This window comes from Pristis pectinata, chromosome 19 (genome assembly GCF_009764475.1).
Source record: "Pristis pectinata isolate sPriPec2 chromosome 19, sPriPec2.1.pri, whole genome shotgun sequence".
Classification (NCBI taxonomy): Eukaryota; Metazoa; Chordata; class Chondrichthyes; order Rhinopristiformes; family Pristidae; genus Pristis; species Pristis pectinata.
Window position 1 is genome coordinate 20,502,196 of NC_067423.1, and position 16,407 is coordinate 20,518,602.

The window sequence follows — 16,407 nt, forward strand, 5'->3', positions numbered from 1 at the left end:
CCATCAGGCCCCAGGGACTTATCTGTCCTAATATTTTTTAACAGCTCCAACACATCCTCTCTTGATATCAACATGCTCTAGAACATTACCCTTACCAACATTGTCCTCAGTGTCATCAAGGCCCCTCTCCTTGATGAATACTGAAGAGAAGTATTCATTGAGGACCTCACCCACTTCCACAGCTTCCAGGCACATCTTCCCATCTTTGTCCCTAATCAGTTCTACCTTTTACTCCCGTCATCCTTTTGATCTTCACATAAGTGAAAAATGCCTTGGGATTTTCCTTAACCCTACTCACCAAGGCCTTTTCATGTCCCCTTCTTGCTCTCCTCAGCCCCTTCTTAAGTTCCTTCCTTGCTACCCTATATTCCTCAAGAGACTTATCTGATCCTTGCTGCCTAAACCTTGTGTATGCTGCCGCCTTCCTCCTAACTGGATGTTCCACCTCTTGTCACCCATGGTTTCTTTACCCTGCCATTCTTTCTCTGCCTCACTGGTACAAATTTATCCCTAACATCCTGCAAGAGATCCCTGAACAACGACCACATCTCCATAGTACATTTCCCCTCAAAAATGTCATCCCAATTCACACTTGCAAGTTCTAGCCTTATAGCCTCATAATTTGCCCTTCCCCAATTAAATATTTTCCTGTCCTCTTTACTCCTATTCTTGTCCATGACAATGCTAAAGGTTAGGGAGCGGTGGTCACTGTCCCCCAAATGCTCACCCACTGAGAGATCTGTCACTTGACCCGGTTCATTACCTAATATTAGATCTAATATGGCATTCCCTCTAGTTGGCCTGTCAACATACTGTGACAGGAATCCGTCCTGGACACTTAACAAACTCTGCCCCATCTAAACCTTTGGCACTAAGCAGGTGCCAATCAATATTTGGGAAGTTGAAGTCTCCCATGATAACAACCCTGTTATTCTTGCACCTTTCCAAAATCTGCCTCCCAATCTGCTCCTCAGTATCCCTGCTGCTTCCAGGGGGCCTATAGAATACTCCCAGTAGAGTAACTGCTCCTTTCTTGTTCCGAACTTCCACCCATACTGAATCTAGTGAGGATCCTGCTACGTTATCCACCCTTTCTGCAGCTGTAATAGTATCCCTGACCAGTAATGCCACCCCTCCTCCTCTTTTCTCCCCATCTCTTTTGAAACACTGAAGTCCAGGAATATTCAGTATCTATTCCTGCCCTGGTGATAGTCAAGTCTTTGCAAGAGCCATAATATCATAGTTCCATGTATTTATCCAAGCTCTCAGTTCATCACCCTTATTCCTGATGCTTGCATTTAAGTAAATGCACTTTAGCCCATCCACCCTACTACTTTTATACCCTATACTCTGCCTCTCCTTCCTCTAAGCCTCTCTATATCTTAGATCTGGCTTCTTCCACTGACCTATCCCTCTGGTTCCCATCCCCCTTGCAAACTAGTTTAAACCCTCCCAACCCACTCTAGCAATCCTGCCTGCAAGGATATTGGTTCCCCTCGAGTTCAGGTGTCACACATCCAATCTGTACAGGTCCCACCTTCCCCAGAAGAGATCCCAATGATCCAAAAATCTAAAACCTTGCCCCCTGCACCAACTCCTCAGCCACGCATTCATCTGCCGCCACCTATTTCTTACCTTCACTATCACATGGCACTGGCAGCAATCCTGAGATTGCTATCCTTGAGGTCCTGTTCTTCAGCCTTCTTCCTAGCTCCCTAAACTCTTTTCAGGACCTCGCCCCTCTTTCTACCTATGTCTTTGGTACCAACATGTACCACAACTTCTGGCTGCTTTCCTCCTGCACAAGAATGCTGTGGACCTGATCAGAGACATCCTGGACCCTGGCACCTGGGAGGCTGATGTAGGAAATCCTTGAAACAAATTAGTGGGATGTGTTCAGCAAAATCTGGCCCAAAATTTAAAATATTGATTGTAACCATGCTTTGTTTTATTTTCCTTTTTTAGGTGGTTATTGGCACTGGTGTTTCTGCTGGGATAGACCTCGCTGGGAATTATAATGTAGAAGTCGTTGGATATATACCCACCGGGTACGAAATGCATGGAGAAATAATTATCTGAGCCATTCATTATTTTCAAAATTCAATAAAACTAACTGCTATTGTGTTGGGTTTGCATGTGCAAAATCAAGACCACACCTACATCTTAGGTCCAACAGGATTGGAAGGCACAGAAAACTGAACCCTGACTTTTAAAGGTGGGAGGTGTTGGTAGGATGTGGGAAGCAGAAAGAGATGATGGATGTAATGGGGGCATTTGGCATGGATTTGGATTTTAGGCTCTTTGGTGGTAAGGAAATTTTATTGCAGGAGTCCTGATCTGGGAAGGGTGGACAATGAACTTTGATGAGGCTTTCTGGGTGGAAGGAGTTGCAGAGGGTTGCTTTGTGGTGGAGTGCTACAAACTACTTGTTTTGAAGGACAGGAGGCAATTTGAGTTTTTCTTTTAAGCTGGTTCTTTGAGAAACCTAAATCTTGGTATTAGGAAGGTGCCAAAAACCATTCTCAGCCACAACTGCAAATATTCCCAGAAGATAACTCCAAATATAAAATGCATTGAGTGTTGTGAAATCTGAATTACTACACTGATTGGCAAGCTGTGTCTTGTTAATTGTTAGTATAAAATTCTGCTTGTTGGTTTGAGTGCTTGAGAGTATTTGGAATGTTCTTGCTATTCTGCCAATGAATAACATTCCTCCTCCCCCCATTACTGTGGGGTCATGTGCTGGTTGTTGTAGGAGTTTTGTGTTGATTTGGTGAAAAATGTGTATTAGAAGAAAGCCAATGACCAAGAATAATAGTTGAGACATGTTCATTCAAGCTTTTTGGCCATAACACTCCTTTTACATAATATGCCTTTCATTCTGTGAATATTCTAAGATAATTCCACTGCTGACTGCTTTTTCACTTTTTGTTTGGAAAAGAAGAGTTTTTCCAAGTAGGGTGAAGCTTGTACTGGACTTCAAAGATCATTTGGAGAACACCTGAAAATAACACTCTGGAATTAGAATAGAAAGAGAGACAAGAGCAGCTTATTACTTAATATTACATTCCATAACTGTCCATAGATGTGCAACTACTAGAATTTTAAACCTGTTTGCTATTTATGAGTATGTTTTTTCAATAAAGTTTACTGTACCAAATAAAGGTGGGTAAGAGGATTTTTATCTTGCGTGTTGGTTTATGAACTGAAATATGCTGCGTGATGATGTAATCAGATACAAAAAAGAATAGGATGAATAATAGGTTTTTAAAAAATTGCAGGACCATTGGGGGTGGAAGAGGAGAGTTGGATTTATTGGATAGCCCTTTTTATTGGGTAGACATGAGTATAGTGGGCCAAATGGCATCTTTCTGTGTTGCATCATTCTATGAATTATGTGTTTTTTGAAAAGCATTCCAAACTTGCATGATAAATTTACTAAGTTGCACTTTTAAGCTAAATGGATTTTTGAACCTCCTTGAATCCAATCTATTAAATGTTACATTCTTTTCAATAGTCATCTACATAATCCATTTGCATGTATTTGTTTTTTTTTATTGTTTCATTGGCTATGACTAGTAATCATTCCTTAAAGAAAGGAGCTCCAGTTGTTCTAACAGAAATTACAGATCTCTTAATCTGTGTCCTTGCCCTGCCCCTCTGACATATTCATCGCTGTTACTATTTAGTAAATACTAAGCCAAAAAAAATCACATTTTGTGCATCTTTCTTAATCTATCCAGCAATGGCCTGCAGTCCCAGTTTTATGAAACTTTCTAGGGGTTGTGCCCCTATAACTGTGTTTGAGTATCACATTCATTGTTCACTTTTTGTGTGAAGAGAATGTTGAGTATCACATTCATTGTTCACTTTTTGTGTGAAGAGAATGTTGCTGATGACCTTACCAAGATGTTAGTTCATCTCAGAATTAAGAGATCCCAGAATGAAAACTGCTCTTCAATGAGATCTAAAGTTTACAGCAACAGACACCAGCTTAACTAGCTTTAATGTTTTCCTGCATCATACTGTAACTGTCAACTTAATCTAATCAACACTGCTTTCTTCTGGAAGTTTCTATTATTGTTCCCTTTCCCCCTTATGAAAAGCTCCAATTTCTCCAGTCTGCATGCATTTACCATTAGGAAGTAGTCTTTGGTGCATGTATGTCTTCCTCTGACATCAATAGAGGCACTTGTCTGCATGATGAAATTAGAAAAAATAATGATTAATTGTTGAACAAATGGTCAGTAATTCTGTTAATACACAGTATTATTTTGAGGCAATCAAGTATTGCTTCTAGGTTGTGCTGTTCAAACCCACAGATGAAATAAATGGATTGAGTATATTATGAACTTCCACTTTCTCACTAATGTTCTCCTGGTTTTAATGTCGTACAGTATAAAACTGGGATATTTTATGGGAATTGCAGGAATGGTCTGTTTATCTTTTGATTCTGCCAGTTGACAATCATCTTGGCCATGTTTAGTGATGTTACTGCAACAGTATTGTTGCCCTCAAAGCTTTTAAATGCTGAGCACCTAATGTCAGTGCACACTTTACTTTTTCAGATTGAGGACTCCTGTTCTACCTGACCTCAGTTTACTTTCTAAAATACTTGCAGATTCTATTGCAATTGCAATAGTTGGATTTTCTATGACTGTGTCAATGGGGAAGATATTTGCTCTGAAACATGGTTACACTGTGAATGGTAATCAGGTAATTTATCCAATCTTCATGTCTGTGTAGTTCTTGCTGTTTCTGTGATCAATGCAATGGCAGTTTTAACTTTGAAAATAATTGGCAGTAATGATGATGAAGCTATTGCTACGGAATTCTTCCTGTGTTACAGAAAATTTTAAATGTACATGGGGAAAGTATTAATTTAAATGTTACAGATTCTGCTTGGGTCAGCATGGGTCACCTGATGGAGACTTACTCCTGATAGACCACTTCTGATGTTGCAGATCTTATTTGTAAACATACATTACTCTGAAGTTTGAACCATGATTTACAGAGTTAGTCACACTGGGCATGGGAAGTCTAAGTGTAATGCTTGATGCTGCTGCTCTGTCTCCCCCTTCATATGTAGCCTAGTGATTATCTTATTCAAAATGGATCTTGTCAAAGACTGCCAGTGAGACTTAAACCATTTGCACAAAATCCTTCAGATTAGTGCAAATAACATCTTCAGATTTTGGAGAGCTGGTCTAAATTTGGATTATCCTGAAGAATGTCAAAGTTTGTTAGCAACAATATAATGGTGAACTTCTGACACTTTCCCTTTCCTGGATTTTTATCAAATCAGATTAGACCTGTTTTAGAACCGTTTGAATCTGTCTATCTGTTGAGGTAGAAGAGTCTATTCTGTCATTAGGTCTACATTTTTAAACATTTTACAGCATGGTAGCAGGCGCTTCCGGCCCAATGAGTCCACGCTGCCCATTTTAAACCCCAAATTAACCTACCTGTACGTCTTTAGAATGTGGGAGGAAACCAGAGCACCCGGCAGAAATCCACGCAGACACGGGAGAACGTACAAACTCCTTACAGACAGCGACGGGAATCGAACCCCGATCGCTGGGGCTGTAATAGCGCATTGGAGTTTAGAGATGCTGCTCTTGTTTCCATTAAGCCAGTCTTGATGTAGCCATTTCTTTGACTCAAGCATTGATTTAGCCATGTCAATGATAGCATCTTTGAACTGGTTCCATATTACAATTGGGTTGAGTGAGTGGTAGCTGTGGAGAAAAAATAATCTTGTTATACCAAGTAGCTACTGATGGAAAAAGTTCAAGTGTGCCGAATATGTTGAAAGCTGTTCTGCTGAGCTTGGGCACTTGTACTGAGAGGATAAATAAATGCAAGGTTAAATATGGCTCTTGCTGATCTGAGTGCCATGTATCAATATTGTAACAGATGAGTGCCCTAGAGCTGAGAGCTAGTCTCCTCTCAGATGTTTGTGCTTTGACTTGACCATAAGGAAGCAGAAATTCCATGGTCTAGAATGACTTTTTTTTTGTTACTTCTGGTTTTCCCCGACAGCTGTAAAGATGATCTGCTAGCACAGTAGTCAGAACAGATGTTTGTGACAGACAAAATATCTTTTCTGGTTTCTCCCTTAAAAAGGGCATGCAGTAGTATCTTAAAATAAGCTGTCACGTCTACTTGTTGAATCATCATTTCCACTACCACCACAAGGCTCGGTTGAGTAATCAGCTGATAGAATGAAATTTCAAAAGAAACCAATGTAATTGGGGGAATATTTCAAGTGAGATGGTCATTGTACCAACAGAAGTCTATTCTAGTAGCACAATAAAATTGTACCGGCTGGAGACCAACTTGGTGGGTGTCTTTGACCTTCCACGCCTACATGGCTGCTACTGAATTACTTCCTCCTGCTTCAGTCACATTGATTTCCTCCATGCATTCTACCAGAGCAGTCTTCAGAATGTCTGTATTTTACAGAGGTTAGTAGAATCTTGCCTCTTCGTTCTGCTTAAACAAGTGATTTACTGAGGTGTGGCTGCTATTGCATTATTCTGAAGCCATTGTTGAGAGCTGGATGTGGTTGGAGATCAAAGACTGAATTTCTCTAGGGGATTATGATGTGCTCCCCTGTCAGAAGTGTATCGTGTGCTACAATGATTATTAGCTATAGTTGGTGTGTACCTTGATATGCAGGTCCTGTATTGTCAGATGGATGTTGAAGGGGTTTTAAAAAAAAATGGGGGGGGGGGGGGGTAGAAGAGAATACTACTACCAGATTTATTGCACTCTATTTTCCAGATTTACATAAAACTTCATTTCTTTAATATTTTTGTCTTGTATATTTGGTTTCTGGGAAATCTATTAACTAGCTAAGAATAGATACAACTTTGTATGAAATTGCAGAATTTTCCATCTGTATCTGTGTCTCTGTTTAATTATAAATTAGTGTACATGTGTGTATATATAACCTTCTCTTTCTTGCAAACCAGAACAGGAATGTTAATATTTGTTCACTTTTTTTTAAACTAGGAACTTATTGCACTAGGAATCTGCAATTTTATTGGATCCTTTTTCCAAACATTTCCTATCAGTACCTCAATGTCCCGAAGCCTTGTGCAAGAGAGTACAGGAGGCAACACTCAGGTATAAATTTGTAGATTCTTTTTATCCTAGGCATTAGTAAACATTTAAGTCATAATCTTACACTGAATTGTTTAATTAACAGCCCTTGCAGAGAATGATTAAACATAGTGGTAGAATTCACTATTTAACAGTTTCACAGGTGACAATGTTTGTCCCTCAATGGATGTAACTAGCTTTATACTACAGTAGCTTATGATGATAAGTGACTATGGACTGACACAATCCCTACACCTGTACTATTTTCAAAAATGTTTAGTGCTTCTGTTCCCCAACTTTCCTCTATAAGCTGGGAGGCTTTTTCCACTTTGGTCCTATCCTTTTTGAATGTTTAATATGTCACCCGGTAACTGGTTGCTTGTATTATAACCCTTTTAGTCTCATTTTGTTTTAAACTGATGCTTAGAAATTCTACCACACAATGTAAACATATTATGCACTGTACATCAGAACATATTTATTCAAGTATTTTCATGCACTAATAAGGAATTTCCAGTTTTTTTGATCATGTGCTGTATGGGCTGTAGCCTTGAGGTCCAAGTAGGTTTCTCCTTTAACATTTCAGTGTTGTTTTTTGTCACTGATACTTTCCTGTCACCACTCCATCCCTGCCAAAATTAACAATCAATTTTGTGAAACTTCAGACTCCCTGTTAATCTTCCTATTTTTTTTTTCATTTTAATATTATTCCCTTTGTAATCACTTTTACATCAATTTTTCCTGAAATGCTGTGTTACAGTATTTGGTCTGTAAGATGGTGGCTGGATTAGTATTCCAGAGGTCTGAACTAATTTTCTGGGACCCAAGTTCAAGTCCCACTGTGGCAACTGAAATTCCAGTTTGATTAATAATCTGGAATTTGGGAAAAATCAATTGGGTTTAGTAATAATGCCAAAAAAAATTGGATTATCATAAAAACCCACCTTGTACTATCTGTTTCCTCAATCAATCTGGCCTATTTAAATTTTTTTCTGGACACTCCATGAGAGAATCAATGCATTGTAAGAATCTGCCTTTATATTGGCGAGGTGTATTTATTCCCAGTCTGTTAGATAATTAAATAAAGTTATAGATCTCTGAACTGGCAAAACAAATCTTGTTGTTTCCCAAGATTTATTGCTCTCCATTTGATAGCTTGTCTTTATTTCAAACCTGTGACTGTACCTGAGTATCAGCTTTGTTTTTCAATTTGTATACTTAATAAAAAAAAATTTAAATAGTTCTCAGACTAGCACCAGCTAAAGCCAAATTTTCATTTGGGCCAAAACATTAAATATTGGTTCTCATACTTAAATGTTATTTTTAATTCTCATAAATCTGCATCAGCTGTGCAACTTTGAGCTCCTTGTACTATTTAGTCTTTTTGCCTTCTGTTTTCTGAATTCTTCATTATGCTTGCTAAAGGCTGCTACTTGAGACTGGTTCTTGTATGTGTTTTTCTTTAAACAGCAATGTGCAATTGTGGTTGTAGACCATTAGAAGCCAACTATCTTAAAACACTGGGTACCCTGATGATATGAGAGAAGGTGAAGGAGGAAAAGTAAATGCCCTTTTAAGATTCCTTTTGGCAAATTTGTTTGACCTTTTTTATAGATTGCTGGAGGATTATCTGCCTGCATTGTGCTCCTCGTTATAGTTGCTTTTGGTTATCTCTTCGAATCTTTACCTCAGGTATGTCTAACATTCGTGTTCTATGCCTTGTTCTATTTGTAACTTTTGCTTTAAAAAAAAATCATTTTATTCTCAACCCAAATTTTTCTTGTCTACTGTATGTTTTGGTTCCAGAGGTACCAGTTAGTTTCCAGTCTTTTACAATGTCTTCACATGTAACCATTATATATGTCTTAGCCATAACATGTTCTTCATGTTTTGTCACTTCATGTGTAAACCTTTTGCATTGAATATGGGCAGACTTTTGATTAAAACACCTGAATCTGACAATATCCTTTCCCAATGTATGCTAATGTAGGAGAATGAGGTCCCTTCATCTAACAGAAACCACAAGGGGAATGAGAAACTTTCCCACTCGCAGTATGGTCAAATATAGTTTTAAAATGCAAGAAGGTCACTGAGTCAGAGCTGGTGGGGTCCTTTAGCATACAAGCTGGTCAGGTTTCAACAATATCATGGCCAACTGCAGAATTAATCTTGTATCAAGGAGAAAACAAAGGTACATTTCATTAAATTTTTGAGGGACAAGAATGGTCTTAATGGCCCCACGAGAATTACCTCAAAAAAAAATTAATTTGTTAGTACTCATTTTCAAATTGTGCATAGAAGTAATTTAACCTGGATAGATAACACTAGTAATTATTTCTGGTGTAATCTTCCCCTCTGGGGAAATTGGTCTAGGCATTTGGGTATGTAATTTGCATTAGTGCATCTTGTGCTTTCCTGGCTTCAGTCATGTACCTAATGAGATCATAAGCCATGTACTGCACACTTCCTCCCTTGCCGATGTCAGTTGGATACAGCCTGAAATCTTTGAACACCTGTATGTTATGCTGATTTGAGATCAACAGTGAGATATCAGTTAAAGGGTCTGATACTACTTTCATATTATTTTCCATGTTTTTTTCCAGTGTTCTGTTTGTATATTAGCCCTAATATATATTAGCACATATTTAACACCAAATACACCACCTTGAGCTGCCTAACACCATTTTTGATAATGCATTCTCTCAGATCCCTAACAGCAGCCTCCCACTTAAAATCTTATTCACATGCACCTTCTTCAGATAGTGTTCAAAAGAAAAGCTAGCAAGCTCCGATTGATAGGTTCTCGATTGGTAAGGGGGTTAAAGGTTATGGGGGGAATGGGGTTGAAAAATAATCAGCCATGATTGAATGGCGGAGCATACTTGATAGGCTCAATGGCCTAATTCTGCTCTTGTATCTTATGATCTAATTCAGTGCCTGCATCTCTTTTGCTTTCCTGATTTATGGACCAGTTGATTACATCTGTATCTCATTCACTAATTTGGTTCCATAGGATAAGTAAATCGTGAACCAGGGCAAAAAAAAACACTTTTTTTTTGCCAATACCTACAGGTAGCAAAATTCAATAAAAATAAAAACAAATGCTACTGAATATTTGTTTTTTTATTTCATTTTCAGCACCTGCAAGTGTTTGCTGTTGCAGCAAAATTTAGTCATCCATAATCTAAATAAAACTAAATGTTATTGCAAGTACAGATTTTCTGATCAATGGAAGCTTAAGTAAACTGAATTGCACGTAATTGTATTCAACGTGCAAATCTGTGTAGTTGTATTTTGGAGAGGGGAAAGCAAGAGAAGGAGGAATAATAAGAATGGTGACAATAAACACTTGTATTCTATTGCAAAGTGCTTGACATGAGTATTATCAAAGAAAATTAGTTACTAGGCTCCATGAGCTAACAGGCCAAGTGTCCAAAAGGTAGGCCAGATGTTAATCAGCATTTCAGAGGAGGAGCATGTGGCAGAGATATGGAGAGGTTCAGAGTTTAGCACCTGCATGGTTGCGAACTAGAATGATTTACTATTGGGTATGTGGAAGAAGTTAAGAGTTGGAGTAGGGCAGAATTCTGGTGGGTTGTAGAACTGGAGAATGTTGCACAAAAGGGAGGTGAGGCTTTGGAGGGATTTTAAAATCACAATGAGAATAAGTAGATATATCGCTGTGTCATTAGCAGATCTACATCAAGAACAGATGTGATGGGTAAACAAAAGTTGGTGTGGGTTAGGATGTAGACAGCTGTTTTTTTGATGAAATTCTCTGAATTTAGTGTTACCTTGCATTGTGTTAAATTATGACTAAATATGTTAACTTTTTATATAAAATGTTACTTAAATTGATGCAGTTAGTGATTTTGTTTTCTAATGTAAAACCAACTTGCAGCACTCAAATATCCTGTTTTGAAAATTCAAAATGATTTATTATAGACTGTGTTGGCTGCCATTGTGATGGTGAACCTGAAAGGAATATTTAAACAGGTTACGGATATACCTTTACTCTGGCGAACCAGCAAACATGAACTTGTAAGTACTCCCAATATGTGTAGTTGTGGTGATCAAGATGAAATATTGGAATTTTGTTTTCATTTGGTAGAAAATACAAGTGGTCGTGAACAATATTGCAAGATGCCATCAAATCTGATAGTAAATGATAACCAAATAAGTTAAATGCTTGATTTAATTAGAGGTGATGTGTGCAAATAAGTGACACACTTTATTTCAACTGAAGCTGTATTTTCTTTGGTAACATTTGGCCTGAAAATACAAATAAATGCATATAAACTCCCTGAGAAACAAATTGATGCAAAGGCAGTGCGCTGACATCAGAAGTTCTACAGCTTATTCTAAAAACATTTTGTAACCTGTATTCACTGTTTTATTGATATGCCCTAACCAAATTATCTTAGTGTTCAGTAAGTCATGAGAGAGACATCTAGTTACTAATGATGAAAGATTGGTGTACATAATTTGTATTATCTGAAAATCTTGGCTTTAGCAACTATATCTCTTTCACAATGCTTTGTAGTTGTCTTCACCTATAAATTGCTGGTAAATTCAGTATGTGCTGGTGTTAGCTCTTCAACTGTGATTATGCACAGTAAACTGAGTAACCAACAATATGGCAAAATGAGTGCAATGTGTGAGATTATCCATTGGTTATGATCAGTTTTCTTTAAATTGGTGAGACTGGGAAATAGCAATGATCAAAAGGCCTCACCCTTGTACACAAATCACTGAAACTTAATGTGCAGATACAACAGGCACTTAGGAAAGAAAATGTTATGTTGGCTTTAATTGTAAGAGGATTTGAGGACAAGAGCAAGGATGTCTTACTACAACTATATAAGGCCTTGTATAGACCAGAACTAGAGTAATGTGTACAGTGTGAGCTGAAGGATATATTTGCCAAAGGGGAATGCAGTGCAGATTAACCAGACTGATTTTTGGATTGGTAGGTCTGTCATAGAAGGGAGACTTAATAGGCTAGACTGCTATTCTGCAGAGTTCAAAGGAGTCGGATGACCTTATGAACTCTACAAAATTCTGAGGGCAGGGTAGAAGGGGAGGATATTTCCCTGGCTGTGGAGTCTAGGACTAGGAGTTGAAGCTTCAAAAAAAAAAAGAGGGAGGCCATTTAAGAGGAGAAATGTCTCCACTTGGGATAGGGAATATGTGGAATACCCTGACCTGGTGATGTGGAGCTTGGTCATTGCTCTACTTCTTTAATATCCTGTTTGAATGCAATCAATGTTGGAAATGGGGCAGGAAATGGTGTTGAGGTAAAAGATGAGCTGTGATCTTGCTGAATGGCAGAGTCAGCTTGAGGACCAAATGGCCTATTCTTATACCTTTTAGGCTGTTAGATGAATGGGGTTTGGTTTTAAAAAGATCACATTGCTATTCTGGTTCAAAAATAGGTTCTGAATCTTTATCTGCCAAATTCATTAGCTTCACTGTCTCTGGTTCTTTCCTATTATTTGAAATGTGCACCCTAACCATACACTTCTACAACACAACTCGCAGCTCACAGTAAGTTTTTTGTCAAAGAAAATCTGACTGAAGAAGTAGCTACAAATACTGCAGCTCCAGTAGGCATAACAAGTGAGTTCAATTTAACTGGTTGCTATTGCAACAGAATGTTGTGTTTTGAACAGAAATGGATATAAAGTTTGGCATGGCATTTTGGCATTCACCCCATGATATTTAACATAACACAAGGGTAGAATCTTTGTTCACATAGTACAGCATGACTGATATTGTGTAAACAGTAAGTATATCGTGTACAATGTTTACAAAAAATATGAAATGACACTCAAATATTCTAATGTAATAATGTAGATTCTTAATTTCAACAATTTCAACATTTGTTAAATGTATTTAAATTTTTATGTAGGAAGTCAATGCTGCTTGATATTCCCAGTGCAGTAGAGCAGGCAGATGCTCTTTGCAGTCATGGCTGAGTGTTGACTGCAAGCAGGGGTATGGAAGCAGTTTGGGTTTCACTCCCTTTCTGCATGAAAATACTCAGCCCCTGGTATACAATCCCTCCCTGAATGTGTGTCTAGCCCTAGCGTAGCATGGAGATATGGATCCCTGTTTTCTCTTGTCCCTGATGTAAAATATCTTCCTGACATTCATTTTCAGTGTGAAGTATGGTATAATTTTTGTACTGATTTTGTAACCATTTCTCATCTAGACATTGTGGTCCGTATCATTTATGGCCTCTTTTCTTTTGGGATTGGACTATGGACTCATGGTTGCAGTGGGATTTGCCATTTTTGGAGTTGTTTTTAGAACACAAAGGTTAGATGCAAAGATCTTTCTGCCTAATCGTTAAACTGTTGTTTACCTTTTTTAAAAAAAATGTGTATTTTTGTGCACCCTTTAGTGTGGTCTTCCTTTTAGTAGTAGTCATGGTCATCTAATTTAAACACTAGTTGATCTCTCACATGACCCATATGCTTAAAAAAATTACCATAATTCTTTGGAACCATTAATGCTTCTGCAGTAGATGTATTCCCAAAAAATAAAAACTGCTAGAGGAACTCAACGGGTCAAGCAGCCTCTGGGGAGAAAAGAATTGTCCTGATGCAGGGTCTCAACCCAAAATGTTGATAATTCTTTTCTCCCCACAGATGCTGTTTGACCTGTTAAGTTCCTCCAGCAGTTTGTTTTTTTTGCTCCAGATTCCAGCATCTGCAGTTTCTTGTATCTCCAATATATTTCCCATTGTTGGCTAGAATAAAAATCCAGGCAGTAATTTCAAGATGATAAAATACTGGATAAGAAAAGGGCATGTGGTCTAATGTACTATCTCAGGTATAATTCCTTGTGTATTAGTTTAAAAGACTTTCCCCATCCCCTGGATGTCATGTAGATAAAAACCGCTAGACCAATGCAGAGATGAAGTGGGTAACATCCCCCTTCTTGCTAACTTCAGTGAAATTACTAGTATATGAGACCACGTGGATCAGAATTTTTGTATGTTGGCATCTACCGCCATTTTAATGTGATCTCTGGCCAGTGTGGAACTGGCCCAGCTGCCTGAAGGTACAAGCCAGTGACATGTTCTCCACTTGCGTAGTAAAAGATCAGCTGTCCAACATCCTAGCCTTTCTCTCTGGTACATAGTCTCTATATTGCACAAAGGAAAATGGTTGTGGATGGAAGCTAGTCATCCCAGTGCCAAAACCTCATTGCAAGATGTTCTCAGGACGGTTCCTAGGCCCAACCATCTTAAGCTCCTTCAATGACTTTCCTTCCATCATTTCATCAAAGTGGGAATGTTAGCTGACGACTATACCATGTTCAGTTTCATTTTCACTTCCTTAAATCAAGCAACCTTCATCCAGCAAGATCGTGACAACACTGATATGTGACATCAACATTGCCCTGAACTCAAGCAAGTAGTAATGACCAACTTGAGAGATTTGAGCCACCCACCCTTTATGTTCAATGGCATTACCATCATTGAAATCCCCAGGATCAATGTTTTGCACCAGCCACTTAAATACTGTGACTACCAGGGGAGTTCAAATCCTGCAGCAAAAGACTGACCACCTGACACCCAAATCACACTATCAAAAAACGCAAGTCAGAAATGATATGGAATACCCTTCATATGCCTAGGAAGTTGTGGGCATACTATGTTGGCGCCGGAAGAGTGGCGACACTTGCGGACTGCCCCCACCACATTCTTAGCAACACAAAAAGATGTATTTCACTGTGGTTCGATGTACATGTGACTAATAAATTAAGTGGATATCTTGATGCAGGACAAAGCAGCCTGGTTGATTAGTACCCTATCCATCACCTGAAACATTCACTTCCACTTTTGGCATAGTCTGGTAGCTCTGTGCACTATCTACACAATACATTGCAGTGGTACACCCTGTTTACTCAGCACTACCCAAACCTACAATCTCTATCAGCAAAAATGACAAGGATATGGGCCCATATCCTTTATGATACCCTGTGTTTTGTTAATGCACCCATGTACTATGGGGTGTTTAATTACATTAAAGTTGTTTTTCAAGTACAAGTTGCAGCAGATTTCTTTTTTGGGATATGGCTTGTTAACAGGGTTTTAGAAATTAATTAAAAACCGAAAACGCTGGAAACACTTGGCGGGCCAGGCACCATCTGCAGAAAGAGGAGAGTTGATGTTTCAGATTGAAGACCCTTTGTCAGAGCTGATGTTAGCAGTTCTGATGGAGAGTGTTTGACCTAAAACATTAACTCTTTCATTTTCTACACGTGCTGCCTGACCTGTTGAATGTTTCCAGGATTTTCTATTTTCACTTCCAATTTCCAACCCTTGCAGCTTTGAGTATTCATTTAGGAATTGTTTTTGCACCATGTATTTTTTAAATACTAACTCTGACCAAACAAAAAGGTTTGGAATTTTTTCAATTGATGTAACAGTAAATGCAAATTCCTTTTGCAGTCCTAAATACAGAATTCTTGGCCAGATACCTAATACAGATATTTACTGGGATGTAGAAGCTTATGAGGAGGTGAGAACTAAATGTCTTAATAATTGTTTCCCTTTGGATGAACTGTAAAGTGAATTCTAGTACTGATGTGCTTAAACACTTAATCTTTATTGGAGTGTAAAATATTTATATTCTAGGTGCAGGAAATCCCTGGGATAAAAATATTTCAATCAAATTCCTCCCTGTACTTTGGAAATGTTGACTTGTATGTGAGTGCCTTACAGGAAAAGGTATGTAATGAAATGTCTTGACAATGGGGTATTTTTTCTGCCAATTATAAAACATAACAAAGAACTTAAAGAAATTAGAATGGCAAAAAGATGACATGAAATAGTCTTGGCAAGCAGTATTTGGGGGAATCCCAAACCTTTTATACCCAATATTAGAAGCAAGAGAGTGCCTAGGGAAAGCGTAGGTTCCTCAGTGATTAAAAAGGGAAATGTATGTGTAGAGCCAGGGGATTATGAAGGTTTGAGAAGGATGTGGAGGATAGAGTTAGGGGAGGGTATGCTGATATTCCAGAACATGTCTGGGTCAGAATGGAGGAAATGTTAGAGATGTTAGCACACAAAGGTAGATAAAAACCCAGGACCTAATGAGATCTATCCCAGAATGCTATTGGAAGTAAGGGAGGAGATTGCTGGGGCCCTGATGGAGATTCTTGCATCTTCATTCGCCACAGGTGAAGTATCAGAAGGCCTGGAGGGTAGCTATTGTTCCTGTATTCAAAAAGGATAGTAGGGATAAGCCTTGAAACAAAAGGCCATTGATCCACCATTCAATAGGG

At 38.4% G+C, this 16,407-nt stretch overlaps 1 protein-coding gene across 2 annotated transcripts in view; it reads left to right on the forward strand.

The window, feature by feature from the left end:
- The window catches only part of slc26a5 (solute carrier family 26 member 5), a 60,745-nt gene that overhangs the window by 33,351 nt on the left and 10,987 nt on the right, over positions 1 to 16,407 (forward strand). Inside the window, exons 8-15 of one of the 2 annotated variants that reach the window (XM_052034313.1) lie at positions 1,966 to 2,048; positions 4,569 to 4,716; positions 7,018 to 7,131; positions 8,722 to 8,799; positions 11,053 to 11,148; positions 13,322 to 13,428; positions 15,572 to 15,641; positions 15,758 to 15,850. In XM_052034313.1, coding sequence (XP_051890273.1) covers positions 1,966 to 2,048; positions 4,569 to 4,716; positions 7,018 to 7,131; positions 8,722 to 8,799; positions 11,053 to 11,148; positions 13,322 to 13,428; positions 15,572 to 15,641; positions 15,758 to 15,850 — 789 coding nt within the window. The remainder of the gene's footprint in view (positions 1 to 1,965; positions 2,049 to 4,568; positions 4,717 to 7,017; positions 7,132 to 8,721; positions 8,800 to 11,052; positions 11,149 to 13,321; positions 13,429 to 15,571; positions 15,642 to 15,757; positions 15,851 to 16,407) is intronic. The other variant, XR_007957847.1, reaches the window with a different exon arrangement.